We start from the raw sequence: 20,783 nt of genomic DNA, 5'->3' as shown, positions 1-20,783 counted from the left end.
AGGAAATATTATAAATTTTCCCGGAAGTGATTACATCCGGAAAAGGGGAGAAAAAGGTAGATGAAAGTTTTAGCTTATAATTGCATAATACCATATTGCGATAATAATGATTCAATAATGAATAAGTGAGGATAAGACAGAGAGATTTATATTTATAACCGTTATTGAACAGTCTACCCAATTTTTTTGTGTTTACGACTACTAATGTTCACCCAATCCAGAAGACAAGGGAACTCCTGGATCAAGTACTGGGAGAAATTTGCCTTCGTGGAGGATTTTTTGATGGAACTATCGAGCATTTACGTTACATGGTAGGGAAAACCACGAAAACTTCCACGGTTAGTCTGAAGGCAAAGGAACTCTAACCCATGATCCGTCTACCACTGAGGATATTTTAAGTCAGCACTGTGGTCGGCGCGAGCGTTGTGCGGAATTCGTATCTACTAATCATGGCTGAGATTCGAACCCGGTTCACCTTATTGGAAGGCTCTATCCCCTGAACCATCGCGGCTGACGACAGAGAGATTGGAAAGATCTTCTAAAGCGGGATTAGAGACTGAGAAAAGGGTAAGACAATGAGGTCCAGTGCTCAGCACTTCAAATACTAAACTGCTTTAACGTATTAATTTGAAAAATATTTATTATTTATTTATTGTTATTTTTTTTTGAATATATTAGTATGAAACGAATATATTAGTATGAAAAGAATATATTAGTATGAAAAGTTTCTCGGTGATAGCATGCATGCTATTTTTTTTACATCATTTTAAAGAATGCAATTTTACACGGCAAAATACAAAATTTGAGCGAAATCGGTCGAATAGTTCCTGAGAAATTGAATTTAAAAAAAATCAGATACTTAAAATTAATTTTCACGTGAACTATTTGAACGATTTCGCTCACGTTATGTATTTTTGCTTGTAAAATTACATTCTTTAAAATGATGCAAGAAATTTTACATTTTACGACTTAAATTTTTTTTTGACTATTATTGAATAAAATAATAAAAAATGATAAATATTAGATAAAAGTTATTATTTTTTTGCATGGAACTATCTTTGGATAAACGGATTTTATAATTGTTTGCAATTTTTCAAAAAATTTGCTTAAAAAGTTCTCGAGATATGGCGAAATACGCAAAAAGTAAAATTAACATTACAGTAGCTGAACTTTGGAGCTCACTTCGAACCAAACTATTCTGACCATATTTCCCAGATTTTATACATTTNCTTAATAAACAACAACTAAAACAAATAACAACAACTACTAATAACAATAACTAAATAAACAACAACTAAATTCCATTCGTTTAGCATTGCGTCATATGTTGTTCCTACTAAATCGAATAAGAAGTTGTGTTTTTTTCATATTATACCCAATTGTCTGCAATTTTTTTAAAAATTTGCTTAAAAAGTTCTCGAGATATAGCGAAATACGCAAAAAGTAAAATTAACATTACAGTAGCTGAACTTTGGAGCTCACTTCGAACCAAACTATTCTGACCATATTTCCCAGATTTTATACATTTTATAACCGTCGTTGAACAGTCGACCCAATTTTATGGGTTTACGACTGCTAATGTTCAACTCCGTAGCCTTGTAATTTTGAACCCAATCCAGAAGACAAAGGAACTCCTGGATCGAGTAGTGGGAGAAGTTTTCCTTCGTGGAGGTTTTTTTAAGGAGCTAACCAGCATTTGCGTTACATTGAGAGGAAGACCACGAGAACCTCCCACGGTTAGACTGACAGCAAGGGGACTCTAACCCATGATCCGTCTACCACCGAGGATATCTCACGTCAGCACTGTGGTCGGTGCAAGCCGGATGCGGAATTCGTGTCAACTGGGATTCGAACCCGGTTCGCCTCTTTGGAAGACGAACGCTCTATCTCCTGAGGCATCGCGGCTCTATTTCCCAGATTGTAGCTCTATTTTGGGGGTCAAAAATCGTTGAAAAAAATAGTATGTTCACTCAGAGAAAGTAAGTTTTTGTGCCTGGTTTCGTAACTTAAAATATCGTCTGGACTTATTAATTAGTCTATTTGAAGTCATCCCCTCGAGCCCTTAAGATTGAGTTTAAGAAAGTGAAAAATCCTATCGTTAGATCAAAATCAGGATGGTCCGCTTTTTTTTATTTCCTTTTTTTCTTTCTTTCTTTGGCGCACTGTACTTACATAAATGGAGGCTTTTGTTGTTTCCAAGTTCGAATGCAAGAGACAGATTTGTTCTGGAAACCTAGAGTCGCATGTTGCTCCTAGCATTTTTGATAACTCTTACACTGTTCTAGCTATTGAACATTATTCCGAGTGGTTGAAGCAGACCACGGATTAGAAGTTAGAGTCCCTATTGCCGTTGGGCTAACCGTGAGCTATTGCTGTGGTTTTCTTCCAGTATAATTGAAATGAGGGAGGGAAATTAAACTGAGTAGTCTGAACATTAGAAGAATTAGTGATTTTTTTTTTGAAAATAAAAATAATAAAGCTTTCATGTTTCAAATGTTATTAAATGATCTTTTTATTAATTTCACTAAAATTAGTTTACATAACGTCAGTTCCAGATTTTTGTCCGCTTCTTAAAAATATCTAGATAACTTGTCTTTACTGCGCAGAAAGTTCGGAAGCATGTAAGAAAGTTTTTATAATTTTTTATTTTACTCGATTTTTTCGCTATAAACTTTCGAAAAGGAATTTAAAAAAAAACAGCATAGATTTTTTTTTGTTTAAGAAATTCAAAATTTAAAAAATTTAAAAATCAAAAAATCGAAAACTCCTATGATACATTGTCAAGAATTAAATTATTCTTTTAATTTCATTAAAACAACATAATATAGAAAACGAATGCGAATAATTTCACTGATCTCTATTGGGCGAGATTAACATACTTTAATACTGCTTCGTCATGTTTTGATAACTTTACTTGATTAACTTAAAGTATATGCTAAGTGTGGAGTTTGGAGAACACTATCTGCATATATTTTTTATTGAATCTGAAATCTTAGTAAAATGAATAGGTAAATGTATGTAATGTTTAAGACAAATATTCTTTTTTGCATTTTACATTTTTTAAGTTACAGTAAATAAATATAAAATTACATAAAAAATGCAATTTGATTTCATAGTGTAAACAAATATGTTGTTGTTATAATTATTATTATTTGATAAATAGGTTTATAAAATGGTTCAGAATACATTTCCAAGCTTGATTTCTCTTTATAAAATTTCCCATTATAGTATTTTTTCCCCAAACAATTTCATTTTTCATACATATGAGACAATTCCTTTAAGTACAGGTATTTAAAATTTTAGACAAAATTTTTTCCTTCATTTATTAATTCTAAAGCAAATTTTTTTTTCTTCTAATAATTTAACTAGATGACAAATAAAGCATTTAATAAATTAACTAACATTTTGAAGTGAAAAACAATTACGTTTTATTACAAAATAACATATCTTTTTCGGAAATTTCTAAAATTCCCTTGGGGACTGAAATAGCCTGGCTGGTAGAGCATTGGGCCCATGTCCGAGAGGTCATGAGTTCAATTCCCGCCTCCCGAAAACTCCCCTTTGAACAAAATGGTGACTGGTGCATGCTAGATCTGTCGGGGTCACAAAATCCTCCAAGCTCCCAGAACACATCAATACCTCTGGGAGTACTGGATCGGAGATTGATCGTGCTCTGGTGTAGGTCGAAATTACGATCTGTGGAGAGAAGGATGGTGTGTGAATCTGTCCTCCTTGTAAAACGGGATGTGACGTTTGCATGTTGTCCACGGATCATCCTCAGGGATGTTTCCCAGACCATTAGCAATAGCGTATTGTGCAGCTCTAGTGCATGTAAGTAAAAAGTAGCAATAACCAAAATTCCTTTGACGTTTTCTCTGCTTATTTCTGCTCGTCTAATTTCACCAGTCGCCAGCTGTTTACAATTTTACGATAGTCGGGAGTCTGAACAAGGAATTTAACTCGCAATCCTCCATTCTCAATGTGTCTTCAATGAATATTTTATTACCAGATAATAAATTTCAATAATAATTCCATATGCGTTTCACTAAAAATTTTGTCCAGGCAACATTCGCATAGTCTTTTTGTATTGAAAATGCCTATTCTTAAAGAAAAAGAGATGAACTAATAAATGTGCAACTGAGAAGAGAACTGCATTCAAATAAAGCAAAAAATGATATTAATTTCCATTTTGATAGGTTAGTGTAAATGTCATTAATTGAAGTACATCTAAGTAACAGGTAAAAAAAAGTACCTGTTATCTTTTACCAGATACGCATTATCTTTAAGTCTTATGTAGCCAACATGCGGTAACCCTGCAGCACACAGTTCCCTTTTAGATTTTCATCTTCAAAGCAATCAACGAGAGTTTTCAGTTTTTGTTCTGAAATTACTGAAACAAACAGAGTATTTTTGCTTTATAAACACCTTACTCGGTTATAACGGTTTAAACAGAATGTTTTTTAAAATTTCGAATAGAATTGTCTAGAAAATAGAGAGCAGGATAAAATTGAATCGTAATTGTCCATTGGCGAGAATATGTTTTCATAACTGTGATTAGAAAATATTCGTTGTTATTAACAGTCTGATTTTTTCGACTCCAGTAAATGTAAATAAACTGATGAAACTTTATTTATTTAATGTAGTCGTCAACAAAAAATAAAAAGTTCATATTTTATGTTTACAGCATTTTCACTGTCAATTGGATTTCAAGAGATCAAAATAATCGAGAGATAGAATTACTCGTATTTCTAAAAACCTTTAAATAAGATTGATGTTAAGAAAAGAGAATGAAAAGTGATTCTATTCGTAATTCATTAAAAGGAAATATGTTCGATAGTCTTGAAGATGACACTGATATTTCCGAAGAACTTGCTGATACTTCAGATCTTCCAAAATCAGTCATTATTACAAATGTTGACAGTGATATAATCAATGATGAATGTCGCAAGGTAGAAATGACAACTTACATTCATTGTATATTTATTTGTTTTCTATAGTTTCTGTCTGTCAGAAATATATTATAATATGCACCATTGTTTTATTTTTGTATTTAAGGTGAAAAGTATTATTATGTAAATACCGGCTTTTAACACTGAATTTTGTTTTTCTTGTAAAGGTTTATCACCATAAAGACTACTATATCCGTGTTTTTCGCTTCATCATATTTAATAAAAAAAGCTTATAATTCATTGTACTATTATTGCCAAAATAATATCTTATTTGTTTATATTTTTAAAATTACAGATACAATTTTATTCCTATTGCCGACACTAGACTTAGCTTGCGTCATACTTAGATTGTGTTAGTACAAAATTTTAAATTATTATTCTAAAATTTAAATTTAATAATAAGCAATTTGAATTCAATAAGATTCATTTTAATGTAACAAAACACTTTGCTTTCTTTTCACCATGCTGTTTTATTTTATACTGACAATAAACAATCCAATTGTTTATCTCTGTTCAGCTTGTTTTAAAATCTTTTTTTATTCCCATAAAAGATTGAGTAAATAGCTTAAAATAAACAACATAATAGGACGAGATTTGGGGAATATTTCCGTATCATGATCTGTCACGCCAAATACAATCGCCAAGGGGCCAAATAAATTTTAAACTTGCAAATTTAAAAAAAGAAACATTTAGATGTTTGGTAGAGGGTGGCTACGAGTTATACCTTTCGAGTTGGTCCCCTTCTGTGATTTTTTTAAAAGTTTCTCGGGGTCACTGTCTGGAAATTTCCAAGACTTGGTGATAATTCTGCCACAGATCACGATACAGAAATCTCCCCGAGATTTGAACAAAACTCAAAGTGCCCTTTTCTATGAGGAAACGGGCCTGCCCATGCTTTTTTATCCCTAGGGAGAACTCTGCACATATAATCTTCTCCACATTGGTGACTATCACCAATTGAACATGCTACACAATTATTTTATTCTTCATCAGATAATTTCTCTACACTACTTTGTCTTGTTTTGTGGTTCGCTTTGATTTGACTAGTGAATCGCCTGGGTCAAGGTCCGAACTGTGTGTGGCCACTACGTAAAGCTTCCTAACTCAACTTTGTTCGAGGTGCTTGGTTCAATTCCTGCAGGCAGCCAATGAACATATCTCTTTCTCATATATCTCTTTCTCATCACTTTATGCTAATAAATATATCACTCATGGGCTGCAATAGCGGCACAACTCAAAAAATCAAGTTTTGAGATAAGTGGGTTTAAAGTTTTCATTGCTAAGCAAAATGCAAAAGAAATTCTTTAGTTTGCTTAAATGAAGATTACCTTCAAGTTGAATTATGAGTTGTGCTAGTATTGCTGCTGAAAGAATGTGTGTTTTCATATTTACACCTGTTCTTAGTCCTAAAGCGTTTTTTTTTTAGTTGTGCCACTATTGCAGCCCATGAGTGATATGATTATTTTTTAAAATGATTTTGTTTGACTAAGCTGGGACACTGTAGCACGGGGATATATGAGAGCATATATGCTTTAAATGTTCATAGGTTCTAGTAGATTTAACAATGCATTTTATTGTTTTCTTTTTTAAATTTGTATTTGTTTACATTGCTTTATTCTACATTTAGCATCGTGCTAATAAGAATGCTATCGGGAATTTTGACATTGGATTTTTGTCCCTACTTGTTTAAAGCATAAATATGCACACACACGTGAAAAAAAAGATTTATTAACTCATTATTTTCAATATTTTGTACAGATGATTGATTTTTTAAACCTGGTGCTTTCTTTTCAAATTTATACAATTAAATCATGCCAGGAAATCAGATATGAAATTAAAATATCTTGAATGGCAGATGATTTTTAATTTTATTTGATTTGCTCATTTTCATGATATTTTATTTTTCAGTCTGATGTTTAATATTATATTGACTAAAACAGTATTTTCCATTTAATTTAAGTTGGCAAAAAAATTTTATATCTCATGTTATTTTTTCTCATGGTTTTAGATACAATTTGAAAGAATTTTTCTACATTTTGATGAGGAAGCATCGTTTCAATATTTTAAAAGTTTCCATAGAGTGCGTGTAAACTACACAAATCCAACTGCTGCTGCAAAAGCAAGAATTCAATGTCATCAAACAAAAATTGGAGGAAATGTGGTCAATTGCTATTTTGCCCAAGTAATAATAACTTTATTTACGTTTCATTTGTTACTTCATTTATTTCATTAGATATTCATTTTTTTTACCATTTATATTTTTAATATATGTAGAGATAATTTGGAAATTTTAGTGTTATCATTGGTATTTTGTATTGGCTAATCAAAAATATTTATGTGGTTGAGTAAAGAACATGTAAGATGCTATCATAAGTCTACTTTTTCTTTGATATTCCTTATTATTGCTGTTTTTAAAATTGATCTATTCGTGTTTTAACCAATAGATTAAGTTCAATTTAAAGGCTGTTAGAAATCCCAAAGTTTTAAAAAATAGAATCAAAAATTTAATCAGAATAAAAAGAAACTTATTAAACATTAATATTTTAGTTAGAGTTTTTTTTACACACTTTTACTTATTTTTTTTCTGTATGAGAAGGTTTTTACTAAATAAATAAAAATGTTAAGTTCTTAATTTTTGAAAATAAAAACATGGATTTTATTTGTTTAGAAAATTAGATTTAAGTTTAATTTATGGATTCATTTTGATATATATTAGTAATGATTTTATATCCTGATTCTTTTCATACACTTTTTATACTTGTTAAAACATTTAGTTCTAATATGATATTAAAGTCAATATTCAATATAAAGACTTCCTGTTATTTAAATGAAAATAGATGTTATTACTTGAGATTGTCATTTAATAAGTGTATGAAAATAACATTAAAATATTTAAAATAACATTGGAAAATAATTTCGGTTAGTTAGTTAAATAGTTTTAGATAATTTCTTTGCTATTTCTGCTAAATCATATGACTCATGAATATGACTAAATCATATGCCATGGATACTATTTCCTTTTGCAAAGACAAAAATGTTTGACACCTATTTAAAAAAAAAAATTTCATGGGTAAAAAATGAAACTAAATTTCTTCATTATATTGGAATGAACCACTCAGTGTAAAGGAATCAGTTTTAATAAGTGGTAAAATAGCTCTGCATTTATGGTACAACTATTCGGACTTAATGTATCTGCCGTTATAGTGAAGGGTCAAAAGAGTGTAGACTGTCTTTTGTATCCAAATGAGCGATGATTGCAATGTTATTAAGAATAAACGTCAATTTGATTTTTTAAGTCAAAGGAATGAAAAAAAAAAAGATAAATGATGGATAGGGATCATTGATTGAAATCTAGTCAGTGTAATAAGGGAAAACAGATGCTTAAATAAATGATATTAATTCAAGGTGTTTTGCAATTGATAAATTTCTTATGGATTTCCTATATATAAAATTTTAGTTTTTTTAAATTTTTTTTAACATTTGTTATTAAATGTTTTAAGTAAGTTTTTTTTAGCTTTTGGTATATTTATGATTGGCTATGATGATTTGGTATATTTATGACTCATGAGCTGTCACACCGCTGAGTTTAGTTTATATTTATGATTAATAAATGTTTTATTGATTGGAAAGTTTAAGAAGAAGGAGAAAAATGCTGATTCTAACTTAATATTTGTTAAATTGTTGCACAATTGTGATTATTTTATTTAGTGAAGAAAACTCATCTAAGGGTCTTAACTGTTGTTAGCTGTTAATAAAATTCTAATCAAAGAAGTTAATAGTTTCATTGATTAGGTTTTTTATTTATTTCTATTGTGGTATTTCTTTTTCTTTTTTATTTATTGTTTTGTTATATTTAGTGATAACCTTATAAGTAGAGAAAAATGCATAAATGAGTAATTTGATGTGTATTTTCATTGTTAAGGATCAAAAATTTTTCTTAAATTTTTTAAACCACTTCTTGGTTGCTTATTAATAATATTAATTGCTTCTTTTAAATTTTTGGTAATTCTAGTTTATTTCCTCCTGAAAAGTGCCTTGGATATAAAATATAATAAAAATTTGAATAAATAAAAAGAGGAACTGAATTTATTTGTTACTTTTAAAAATAAAACAATTATCAAGAGGTTAATTTATTTTTTGTCATTATTTTTTTTTTTTAATTTATTATTTCAAAGAAAAAAAAAAACTCTAAACTCAAATAAAGCATTGTTTCCCTGAAATTGTAATTTTAAAAAATTCCTATGAAATTTCTTATTAATGAGTGTCATTTCAATGGCCAAATAAGTTTATCCTATTCTGGAATATTTGAAGAAGAAAATGGAGAGAGTCCTTGCATAATCTGATATTCTTTCTTTTTTTTATATTTGAGATCGATCATATAGCTTTGAAGAAAATTATCAGTTGAAGCTTCTCCTAGAGTACTGAGTGTTACAGCTTATTCTCAATATCCTGTAATTTAATATTTATACAAATGGTATTTGCAGAAATGTATCTATACATTTCAGAAACTTCGATGAAATGTTTTTCTCTCAGAAATAATGTGAACGATAAACTGTACCTATAAACAGTAAGTTAACGTTAGAAAAATAAATGTAAAATATTGGAAAAGATTTTCTTCCTTATTATTAATTATCTATTCCAATTATCTTTTGAATTATCTGTTTTGTAACCATTTATCTGCCAATGTTCCAAAGATGAACTTTGAGTGGGAATTTATTGAACAATTAAAGCCCAAATAATATTTTTTTTACATACATTTTAAATTTACTTTATGAATTATCTTTTGAATTTAATTTGGTTCCATTTCTGTAATGATTTTATATATTTTTCATGAATTTTAAAATTTTAATGTAATTTTCAAATTTTTTTCCTTCTTGTATTACAATTTATCAATAAATAAAATTTTTATAATGCAACTAGTTAACCTAACTAACTAACTAACTTCCTGGCATATAATTTGTCTAGCCCAGTGTATGTAGTGGAAATAAAGATAATGAAACATCTGATGCGTACCTACAACCACCATCTCCTGTGCGTCAGTTTCTTATATCTCCACCTGCCTCACCCCCAGTTGGCTGGGAACCTGTTGATGAAGCTCAACCATGTCTAAATTATGATTTATTGCAAGCACTTGCTAAGCTAACTCCAGGTTTAGTATCATTTTATTGTAACATCAGCTAAAGATAAAATGTCTCTTCACTGCTTACGTTAGAGCTTCGATTATCCATAGGATTGGGTGGCAAGGGAACCTATAAGTACATAAATCGTAGATAATCCAAAAAATTCAAAAAGCAAGGTGGTAACTTGAAAAATGATTTTAAAATGTATTCATCATTGTGTATATATATATTAAACATGCAACAGAAATCTTTGTTCTATGTATAAATCATTAAAACAATGAATGAGAAGGAAAAAATTAGTACATACATATTTCATAAAAGTGTTCATACATAAAAGTTCATATGTAAGAGTGTTCAGTTAAACTTTTTTAAAAAAAGCAGTCACTCGTTTTTGCTTCTTGCTTCGGGATCACTTTTTCTTAATTTGAAATTGTAGTTTGTTGAAGGTGAACTTGCTTGCTTGATTCATCTTGGTCCATAATTGATCACATGCAATATTATTTTAAATCTCTTTGTAGAACTTGCGAATAATCGAGGCTTTACTTATATACAAAAAAAATTTGTTTAAGACAAGTTTTAGGTCCCACTAGAAGTGTCCCAAAGTTGAAAGAATCTTTCTTTTTTCTTTCCAAATCTTTAATATTTCCAAGGACTATTTAAATTAATACATACTATGAAAAAACATTTTATCTGTCAAATGTTTATTTAATATTGTTAGTTTTTATCTTTACCAAATGAGTAAAAACATATACAGATATTATTTTATATTTTTAATTTTTATGTAGTGTTTTGCATGTTTTAATTTAAATATATTCTTAAAGAATCAATCTTGATAACAAATCTTGACAGTTAATTTCAGTTTTCAAAACTGCTAGTGAGTTTTTTTTCCAAGTTTAAATTTTTATTTTCTGTTATATAGCAGTATGCATGTCAATAAACAAATTCAAGAATATAATAATGTTTTATAAAAGTATGAAAATTATGTAGCTAATTGTCTAATCTTAATATTAGCTAAATATTGCCTTTTCTAATTTTAGATTTATTCTTGAATTTCTTCATGATAAAATTTAAGTCTCGTTGTTTATAAATAATTTGCATATCATGTAGACTACTAAAAAAAATATCACGTCTTAAAATTTGTATCATTTTGCTGAGCCGAAATTCTTTTAAAGGGGTTGCTGTGAAATCGATTGATATTCATAATTTTTGTAAATTTTAAATGCTTTGTTTTAGGCTTTCTAAATTTGGGATGGGGAGATGATTATGTTTCATGATCAAGTTTCCTAAATGTTATCATTAGCGTGAAATTTTTAAAATATTTTTATGTGATCTCTACATCATATATCTATTTATATGTGTAAAAAAAAGTATATATTCTTTCAGAAAATAAAATTTGCATGGAATGATTTTTAAACTCACCCTGAACTCATCCGATTATTAATATTTGTCAAGAATCCATCTAGGAGAATTTAAACATAAAAGTGGAATTAAATTTTCTAAGAGATTTTGCTTAATATGTCATGCTGAATTAGGTTCTCTCCCAGAAAATACAGGTTTTACCTATATCTAAACAACATAAATCTTTCCTCATTATTTTTTCATTAGGCCTAGTTTAATACTTTTTAAATTCATTGCAGTGAGCATTTATTAAACTTTTTATAGTATAAGGATGTAATTAAGCTTAAGAAGAGTTTACTGATTTAAATCAGTTTGGTTTAAGTCATAATTAAAATCATAATTTAAAGAAAATTGTTAATTTTAATTAATTTTTTTTGAAATTATTGATTTATAAATTTACAAAGCATTATAATCTGAGATATTTTAAATTTGTTAATGATTTTCATAGTTTTTAAAATTTCTTGTAGATATGTTGCTGTGCTTATATGTTTTAATTAAAAAAATTACTTTAGTGCTATGTGCCTACCAATTACATTAATAAATTAATATTAGTGCTTACCAATTCATAGTTTTAAAACGCAATCGTTATAACCACAGTTTATTTCTTTATTTTACAATAATAGAATATTGCAAATATATTTCTGTATCTAAAAGATTGCCTTTTCTTAAACTATGATTTTAGTTTAAAAATAAATGGGTTGTTTTGTATGGTTCTATATGAAAATATTTATAAAACTACTAAACTGCGTCCGCTTAATATAAGCTATTAAAATAAAGAATACAAAACTGTAACACATAATTAGGAGCCAATTTTTTTGTAATATTACTAAATAATCTGTTTGTTGACAACATTTAATGAGTTTTTACTGTAACTGAAAATTTAATAGAAATTTTAAGCATAAAACTCTAGATGGATATGCAATATAACCAAGTTGAATTATAAAGTTTAAATTTTATTCCTACATACTCAGGAACGACACTTGTAAACTCGTGTGAATACAATAAAATTTTTTGGGTGTATTTAATGAAATAGATTTTCGTTTTTATGTAGTAATCTAAAATTTGTATTGCTACAAAACAAATGATAATTAGTTACCAAACATTTAACTTTTATTTCAGATGTGGGTCTTTTCCCGCAATGTCATTATAAAATTGTCTCTTCATCTATAACAAAGATTTAAGAAAAAAATTTTAATTTCTTCCGAAAAAGTCATTTTTTTTTAAAGGAAAAAAAAAAGAGTTGCAAATAACCTGTTTTTCCAAATCCTGCCATTCCTTGTAGGTTAAAACACGCTATTCCTCTGCTTCTCCTTTATTCAGTGTTTTGACACTAAGAACGCTTCTTGATTATAGAACTACAACTATAGTATGTTATGTAACTTTATTTTTGCTTTATTCACATTGTCTATTTTACTTAGTTAAAAAAAAGAATTGTTTGATTTTTGAGTGCATTGAAGAAAAGTAATATTGTTTTAAAATGGAAATAGGCAGACTATCTTAAATTCATTTACATTTGAATATTTTAAATTTCATTCCTGTCTACTTGTAATCAAGACCTAGGTGCATTATCTTAAAAAAAACCCCAACTCCCTGTTAATTGAAGGTTTTATAATTTAATGATCAGCAAGAATTTACCTTTAGGTAATGTGCTCTTTCTGAGAATATGTGCTAGTAATTGGTGAAAATTCTGGAAAGTTAATGTTACTTTCTCTCTCTGTATATGTGTATATATACTACATATACATATATATATATGAGCCGCGATGACTCAGGGGATAGAGCTTTTGCCTTATAATAAGGTGAACCAGGTTCGAATCCCAGCGATGGCTGGCCAATATGAATTCTGGATCCGACTTGCACCGACCACCGTGTTGACGTGAAATATCCTCAGTGGTATCATGGGTTAGAGACCCCTTGCCATTAGGCAAACCGTGGGAGGTTCTGGTGGTCTTTTCTCCATGTAACGCAAATGCCGGTTAGTTCCATCAAAAAGTACACCACGAAAGCAAATTTTTTTCCCAATACTTGATCCAGAAGTTCCTCTGTCTTCCGATTTGGGCTCAAAATTACAAGTCTACGTAGTTGAACATTAGTAGTCGTGAACCCAAAAATTGGGTCGGTTGTTTAGCGACGGTTATAAAATAATATATATGAAGTCTAAGGACAAATTAGGTGAAAGGATTTTCAATTTTTTGTCACAGTGGCTTTTTATCATATTGCTCTAAACTCTTTAATTTGATACCTTTTAGAATGTAAAAATGCAGTATTTAGACAAATGCAGTGTTACAATATTTTATCCAGGGTGCGAAGCATTTTTAAAAAGTGCTTAAAGGTGCTTATTTTCGATATTCGTTTTTTAAAAGTCCTTAAAGGTGCTTTTCTTATTGGGTGTTTTTTTAAAAAGTGCTTAATTTTCCCTTTTTCAAAATGAGATTTTTCCTTTACCATGTTGATTTTCGCTACGAATTATGCAAAAAGAAGCAGTTTACATTGTTCTATTCAACATTTTCACAATTAATTCAACCCCAATCTATTTCGGGATATTGTCAGTCCGCACCGTATGAAAACACCATTTATTTTACATGATTCAAAACTTCCTGATTTTTGACAATTATCAAAAACAATGCCCAAAGTTTTTTTTTGTTGACATGACAGTTAAATTAAGATAAAATCGTCAATTGTCAAAAACTTTCCAACCTTGCCTAATTATGATATTTTTTAAAGTGCTTATATTTATTATGTGTGTGCTTGAAAAGTGCTTATTTTTTGTTGAATAATTTGGCTACGCACCCTGTTATCTTTAAATATTTTTTTTATGTATCTATTTCAGGGGAAGCACATGAGCTTCATCCTCCATCAAGTACACAACCTGGTATTGTTGTCCATGTTTGTGAAGATTTAAAAGCAGAAAGATGTCCAAAATTGAAAATAGAGCAGACTCGCCGACCTGATAGTATTGATTCTTCAAGTAGCTCTTCTTCTCCTCCATCTCCAACATCCTAAGTTTTTTTTGTTTTAAACATTTTTTTTCTCCGTATGTTGGCATTTTTCGGGGTTTATTAAGTTATCCTAGTATTCTGATATAAATTCTTGTTTTTATCTACATATATTTTTAATATTGGGCTTTCATGTTATTTATTAGAGTGTTTAGTAATTCATTTCTCTGTTAATCATTTTCATTGTTTTACGTTTGTTAGAATGGAAGCTTTTACTCCTAATAATAAACCCACCTTTATTAGTTATCTGTTTAGTACTAACATATTCAGGGTTATTACTTAGTGCTTTTTTAATTACTTAATTTTTTAAAATTGCTCTGAAATTGATGTATTCTGAAAAACTTCATTTGTGAGATAACGGTGCTGTTGAAATTTTTTTTTCTTATTGCAATTAGAATTGCACCAGATGCAGATTAATTATTCTTTCAGAGTGTTATTTTACATATAATTATTTAGGGAAGTTAAAGTTTTATTTTTAAAGCATCTCTAAAAGTACCAATTTTTTAAAAATTAAATTTTAATTAATTCCCCTTCTTTTATTCGCTAAAAAGGATTGCTACTGAATAAAAAGTAAACTGCGACTGCAAATTATGATTAAGGGTAATAAAATAATTTGTTTATCACATTGTTTACATGCATATAGATAATTTTTTTATGTAAATAGGTTGCTTTATTTTATTTGGTATTTCCATATCCTGTTAACATGCAGATAATAAGATGCTAGTACCAATTTTTTTTTTTTTTTTAAATTCAGAGTAAATTAATCAGCTTGCTATAAATCAACCATCTTTGGTATACATAAAAAAGAAAAATACCTTACTTCAGAGAAAATTGTTTTTTTTCCCCTTTGTTTTTTTCTTTATATAAACATAGTTCCGAAATCAAAGAATGATTTTAAGACCAAATATTATCAATCTATGTCAATTGATCGTATTCAATGCATGCTACCGAAGTCAGAAGCATTGTATTCGAACCTTGATTTCACTAAATTGTAAAGAGATGCATACAAAAATAATTTGGTGTAGCAAACATTTATGATATCAAAAATCATATAAGTTTAAATCAACCCCTTTGCTTATTGGTAGTACAACTGATGAGCCAAAATAATCGGTGTTATGCTAGGCACAATAAGCATAAGGTTAAAATAATGAATGCATTAAAATTTGAAAATTAGCTAGAATGTCTTTAATTTAAATTACACTTATATTATTATTTATTTATAATATATCATGAATGATTTTTAATATATCATGAATATATCACCCTGCAAGGGCCCAAATCCAAATACTTAAGTTTTTTGGTCCCAATAATTTTTAATTGGAGTATCTAAGTCTTTATTTCATAAAAAGGGACACTGAAAAAAGTTTTGAAGAGTCAGATAGAGAAATTCAAAAAAATATTAAATGTTTTTGTTTAGTTTAACCATTTTTTTTTTAAAATTTACCCTTTTTTCCCAGCATGCTTTTTTTTACAATACCAGAAAAAAGCATGTCATGGTGCAATTAAAACAAATGTTCACATTCAAATACTTTTTTTTTGTATGGGAAGTTTGAATAGAATATCTTATTCTCCACGAACTATTTTGGAACTATGAGTAAGGGATCAATGAGTAAAGGGATCTATGAGTAAGAAAGGGTGGTTCATAGTTACAAACTCTACTGTGTTTTCTAGATTAGACTTAGACTGGATAGATTTTTTTGTGTCACAGTGTAGATTGCTTGATTTTTGCTAGTTTCTCCTAGTTTCTTAGTTTTGTATAGTTTAAAAATTCCCTGAAATTGGTAATTTTTCTAAAAAATCCTTTATTAAGAAATTTTTTTTACTCAGTTTACTGCTTGCTTTAGCTTTTAAATAAATATTATTGCTAAGTAATGAAGTAGGTCTCATTTTAAATGATTAGTTTGGAACTTTTCTGTTTTAAGCATTCAAAATTTTCATCTCTGTATTCAAAACTCATTATTTTTAAATTAATTAAAGAATATGTTACGAGTATAACTATCTGAAATGGTTTTAATAGCTATTATTATTAAAGATCATGAATTCAAAAATAAACATGATAAAAACATTCTGTATTCAAGTTCATTCAGCGTCAATCTGAAATGGAAAAGTTTAATTCAATCTAAATTAATAATTTATTTAGTAGATAGTAGTTTTGCATTTTATTGACCTTAAATGTCCCCGAAATTCCCAGTTGCTAAAATATTTTAAGTATTGCATAGTTAGCATGACATTTATATTATTTATTAAAATTTACTGTTTTTCCCCCCTTGAATGTTGGCAGCTTATAGGTCGGATGACTGAGCCACCTAATAAAAATAATAGATTGCTAATTCAGAAAAAGAAAGAAAAAAAATATATTTTATTATATTTAGATGGGAAATTTATATTAGTTTTAGTTCTTGTGATGATTGTAAATTTGTGTGGAGAAGTGAAGTTTTGTATCTTTGAATTATTTTAACGTGTTATCTATCATGACTTCAAAGAGGAAAAATAATTAATACTAAAAAAAAAAAAAGTTCTTGTGATTAATGTAGCAGAAATTGAGAAACTTAGTTCAAAAGGTTTCAGACTGAAATTTGTAATAACAACTATAAATAAAGTGAGTAATTTTCAAAAAGTTAGAGAAGTATATATGTGTTTTTTTTTATTAATTCAAATAAGCATTCCAAAATTATAAACTTTAGTAAATGTGAAATTGATGCAACAGTGATCAGTTGGTTTTGTTCTGTAAGAGCAAGAAATATTCTCGTAAGTGTTAGAAAAAACATAAGATGTTTTGAAAAGTCTGGAACTTATGCATTTCAAAGCATCAAATGGTTGGTTAAATAAAGTTGAACAAAGGGATAACATAACTTTTAAGACTTTTTGTGATGAAGAAAAATTAGTAGATATGCACCATGTCAATTGGATAAAAAATGTTTAAATAAGACTTGAATTTCTATTTAAATTACACTTTTTGATTTTGTTTTTATGTAATCTCTCCCCCCCCCTCTCTCAAAAAAAGCGTCTAGTTAGGGGCTGTTTTTTATTGAAAGGTTCTACTGTTTTGACATTTAAGTAGCATTTTTCTAAAAAAGTATTTTTGTTGCATGCTTTTATTTTTTAGCTTATTTATGATATTCCAATTTGTCTTACTTTCAACGAATTGTTTAAAAGTAATAAATCTCAGATTCAATAAATTTTCTTGCACTGATTATGGTAGTTATTCTATGCACTTGTATGTTATGTCTTACAGTATGCATGTATATGTATGTGTACAATGTTATTTATGTGCATTATAAGGTGTATGTTATCTTCTTTAGGAATTAATAATTTAAGCAACTTCATTTACAGCAGGGTTGGCTGGAAATAAATTCTTTAAATGAGTGAAGAAAAGTTTTTATAAATTGAAGTTCTAGAAATTATTTTAAAATCTTCAGAAATAATTTTTATTTGATAGCAATATTTTATAATGGAACTATTTTATAAAACCTATTCTCAATAAGAATTGTGATCAGCTAATGGAAGCTTTTTTCCATTGTCAGAATTAGCAAGTTCGTTGGGAATTCAGATTTTTTTCTGTGATATCAAGGTTTGATTATAATATATTTTTGTTATTATAACCTTGCTTGCGACAAATTAGATTAAAATTTGAATTTTTTATCCATTAAAGAAAATTTTTTTCTTCCTCAGGCTGCTATTGGTACAAATTTTAATTTCAAATATGACTTATTATTACTTCTATAAATATGAATAAAGGCTGGAAATGTAGTAGTCAAAATAAACTTTTTTTTTATATATTTACAAGATAAATAAAATTACTCATTGATTGAGATGTCCTTAGTTTATAGAATTCAAAAAGGTAAATCAATTAGTTCCTAGAAAATTCAATTTTTTTAAAAAAAACAACTTATTATATTATATTGTATAAACTTATCATATTTTATTATTAAATTAATTTAGGGATTTGTACACTAGGATTCATGTAACATATTTTTTAGTGTTAATATACCAGCAATAACATTTTAAGTTAAAGCTCTTAACTAAAAAAAGTACAAAATTCACCTATTTCCCCAAATTGAATATTATTTTAACTCTTTCTGTGTTTTTATGCTGTTTTTAATTTTTCTTGTTAAATTCTTAATGAAAAAGATATTGTATTTTGAAATATATTTAAGTTAAAATCATTACTTATTTGCTTCTTTTGAACATTGGCAATTTTTTGAATTCTTAATTAGCAGTAGTTAAAGCATTTCGGAAATAAATTCAATAATATTTGTGCTAATGATTCATCAATGTTAATAAAAGTAATATGATTATTATTATCATAATTTGACATAAATAACTTTGGACAATTAATGTAAAGAATTAGTTGTTTTTAAATTATGTTTAGCAATGTTGCAAGATTTTGTTAAATTTTATCAAAATACCTCAAAACTGTAATAAAGATAGTAGAATCCTCAATACCTCACCCCCGACAAAAAGGAGAGAAAAAAAATTCCACTGCTTTGGGATTCTTATGAAAAAAATCCAGGTTTTTGGCAACTTTACATAATACATTTTTTTACATGTTGAAAAATTTGTTTATTTATATTTTTGGTCAATTAGTTTCAAGGATTTTAGAAGCTGATGGCCAGAGATGATTTTTAATATAAAACTATTTAAGATGCTTTAGATTTAACCCAATAATAATATTTTTTTGTTATGGTTCTTGAAACTATTTTAATTTTTGATGAGTTTTTCTTAGATAATAGTGAGAGATGTATCTGGATTTAATTTAGCCCATTATTTCATTTCATGTTTTGTGTTATTTAAATTGCCTCTAATGTTTAGAAATTTATTTAGAAATTCAGTGTTCATATTTCAAAACTTTTCAATATTTTATAAAGTTGTATATGTTTAAATTATTGTTCTCTTATATTATTAGCGAAATTTTTTTATTTTCAGGGATAGAAACTTTTTGCAAAATATTTCATAAAGTGGCAGAGAATTAAAAACTAAAACTTAGAGGGTTTTGGTTAATTTCGTTAACATTTTAAAAGGATCAACTTGAGAAAAATTTAATATTATCTCATGACAACTATCTGTTAGACAAGCTGTGAGATGTCTATGAAACACGTAAACTTATTTGTATGAAATTATGCTTTCCCATTTATTGCCATTGAAAATGAAACATTAGAAATGAAATGAAATTGAATTTCTTTTTTTTTTTTTTTTAAATAAACATATAATTTTCCAAAAATTTTTTTGATTATACAACTTTAAAATCATTTTACTTTTTTACTATTTAATATTTCAATATTTTAACTTTCTGACTAATATTCTGTAATTTCTGTTTATTGAAACAAGGCATTTTAGCAGAGTCTGAACTCAATTGGTATGTGAAATTTCTCAAGGCTTGTAAATGTTATATGGAGCATTTAATATTAATATCGACTGATTTAATCCTTTTTAATTTTTGAAACTTGTAAGTTATTGCAAACGAGCAGGTAGAACCATGAGAAATGTTTCAAATTTTTATTACCAAATTTTCTGCAAAAATCTTTTTTTTTTTTCTAAGCCTGCTAATCTCACCAAATCCATAATTTTGTTTTTGAGATTTTTTTCAGTTTTCAAAAGAAAAATTCATATCCATTATGAATATTCAAATAATGACCATATTTGTATTTAGTTTTAAAAGTTGGTTTTTGAGTATACTATATTACTTAAAGCATGAAATGAATAATTAGGAAATTTTATATTCTGTAATTCAAAAGTCTTCTGTTTTCTTTTTATGTATTAGGTATTCAATGTCATTAATTGTGTGCTTGGAGACCAAGCATATTACTGTTTGCTGGAAATGTCAACACTGTAACTATTAAACTTAATATTATACGTAATGCACCAACTGTGAACTTAGTTTTTTCATGCCGTTTTTTAAATAATTAATGTAAAGTAATTATCATTTTATTTGAATTAAATGTTTTGAAATTAAGTTTTTATTACAAAGTATGTTCATACGCTTCATTATTTTTTACTAGTTAAAATGCTTATAAGAATATTTTTGTCAAGCATTATGAAAGAAAATTGACTATAACATCTGATGATTTGTATACTGCCTTCATGGAATTTTTATGATCATAAATTGAAATTTTTATTTTTCTTATTGTAGAATTGGCAATAACAATTAGTAGATGTGAATTTCTAAATGTTTGGTTTATGTGTGCAAGCTGAAATTTGTTCAATAAAATTTATTTCTTTTGAAGTTTCTCTTTCACTTTTTGATAAAATAAGGTTCTTTTTTAAACAACTAATATTGCACTTGTAAATCTAAATTTTACACAGTTCTAATAGAAGATATA

General features: G+C 27.8%; 1 protein-coding gene across 1 annotated transcript; it reads left to right on the top strand.

Annotated features, from left to right (window-relative positions):
- The first annotated feature begins 4,320 nt into the window (after window positions 1-4,320).
- Window positions 4,321-20,686, top strand: LOC107442762 (RRM_RCAN_like domain containing protein Sra). The gene is made up of 4 exons (XM_016056396.3): window positions 4,321-4,949; window positions 6,958-7,131; window positions 9,915-10,098; window positions 14,298-20,686. The coding sequence occupies exons 1-4, from the start codon at window positions 4,788-4,790 to the stop codon at window positions 14,468-14,470; spliced, it is 693 nt and encodes a 230-aa protein (XP_015911882.2). The 5' UTR covers window positions 4,321-4,787; the 3' UTR covers window positions 14,471-20,686.
- The last annotated feature ends 97 nt before the right edge of the window (window positions 20,687-20,783 follow it).

This window comes from Parasteatoda tepidariorum, chromosome 4, assembly GCF_043381705.1.
Source record: "Parasteatoda tepidariorum isolate YZ-2023 chromosome 4, CAS_Ptep_4.0, whole genome shotgun sequence".
NCBI classification, from domain to species: Eukaryota; Metazoa; Arthropoda; class Arachnida; order Araneae; family Theridiidae; genus Parasteatoda; species Parasteatoda tepidariorum.
Note: the sequence above shows the minus strand (reverse complement) of the source record. Positions and strands in the feature narration are given on the sequence as shown.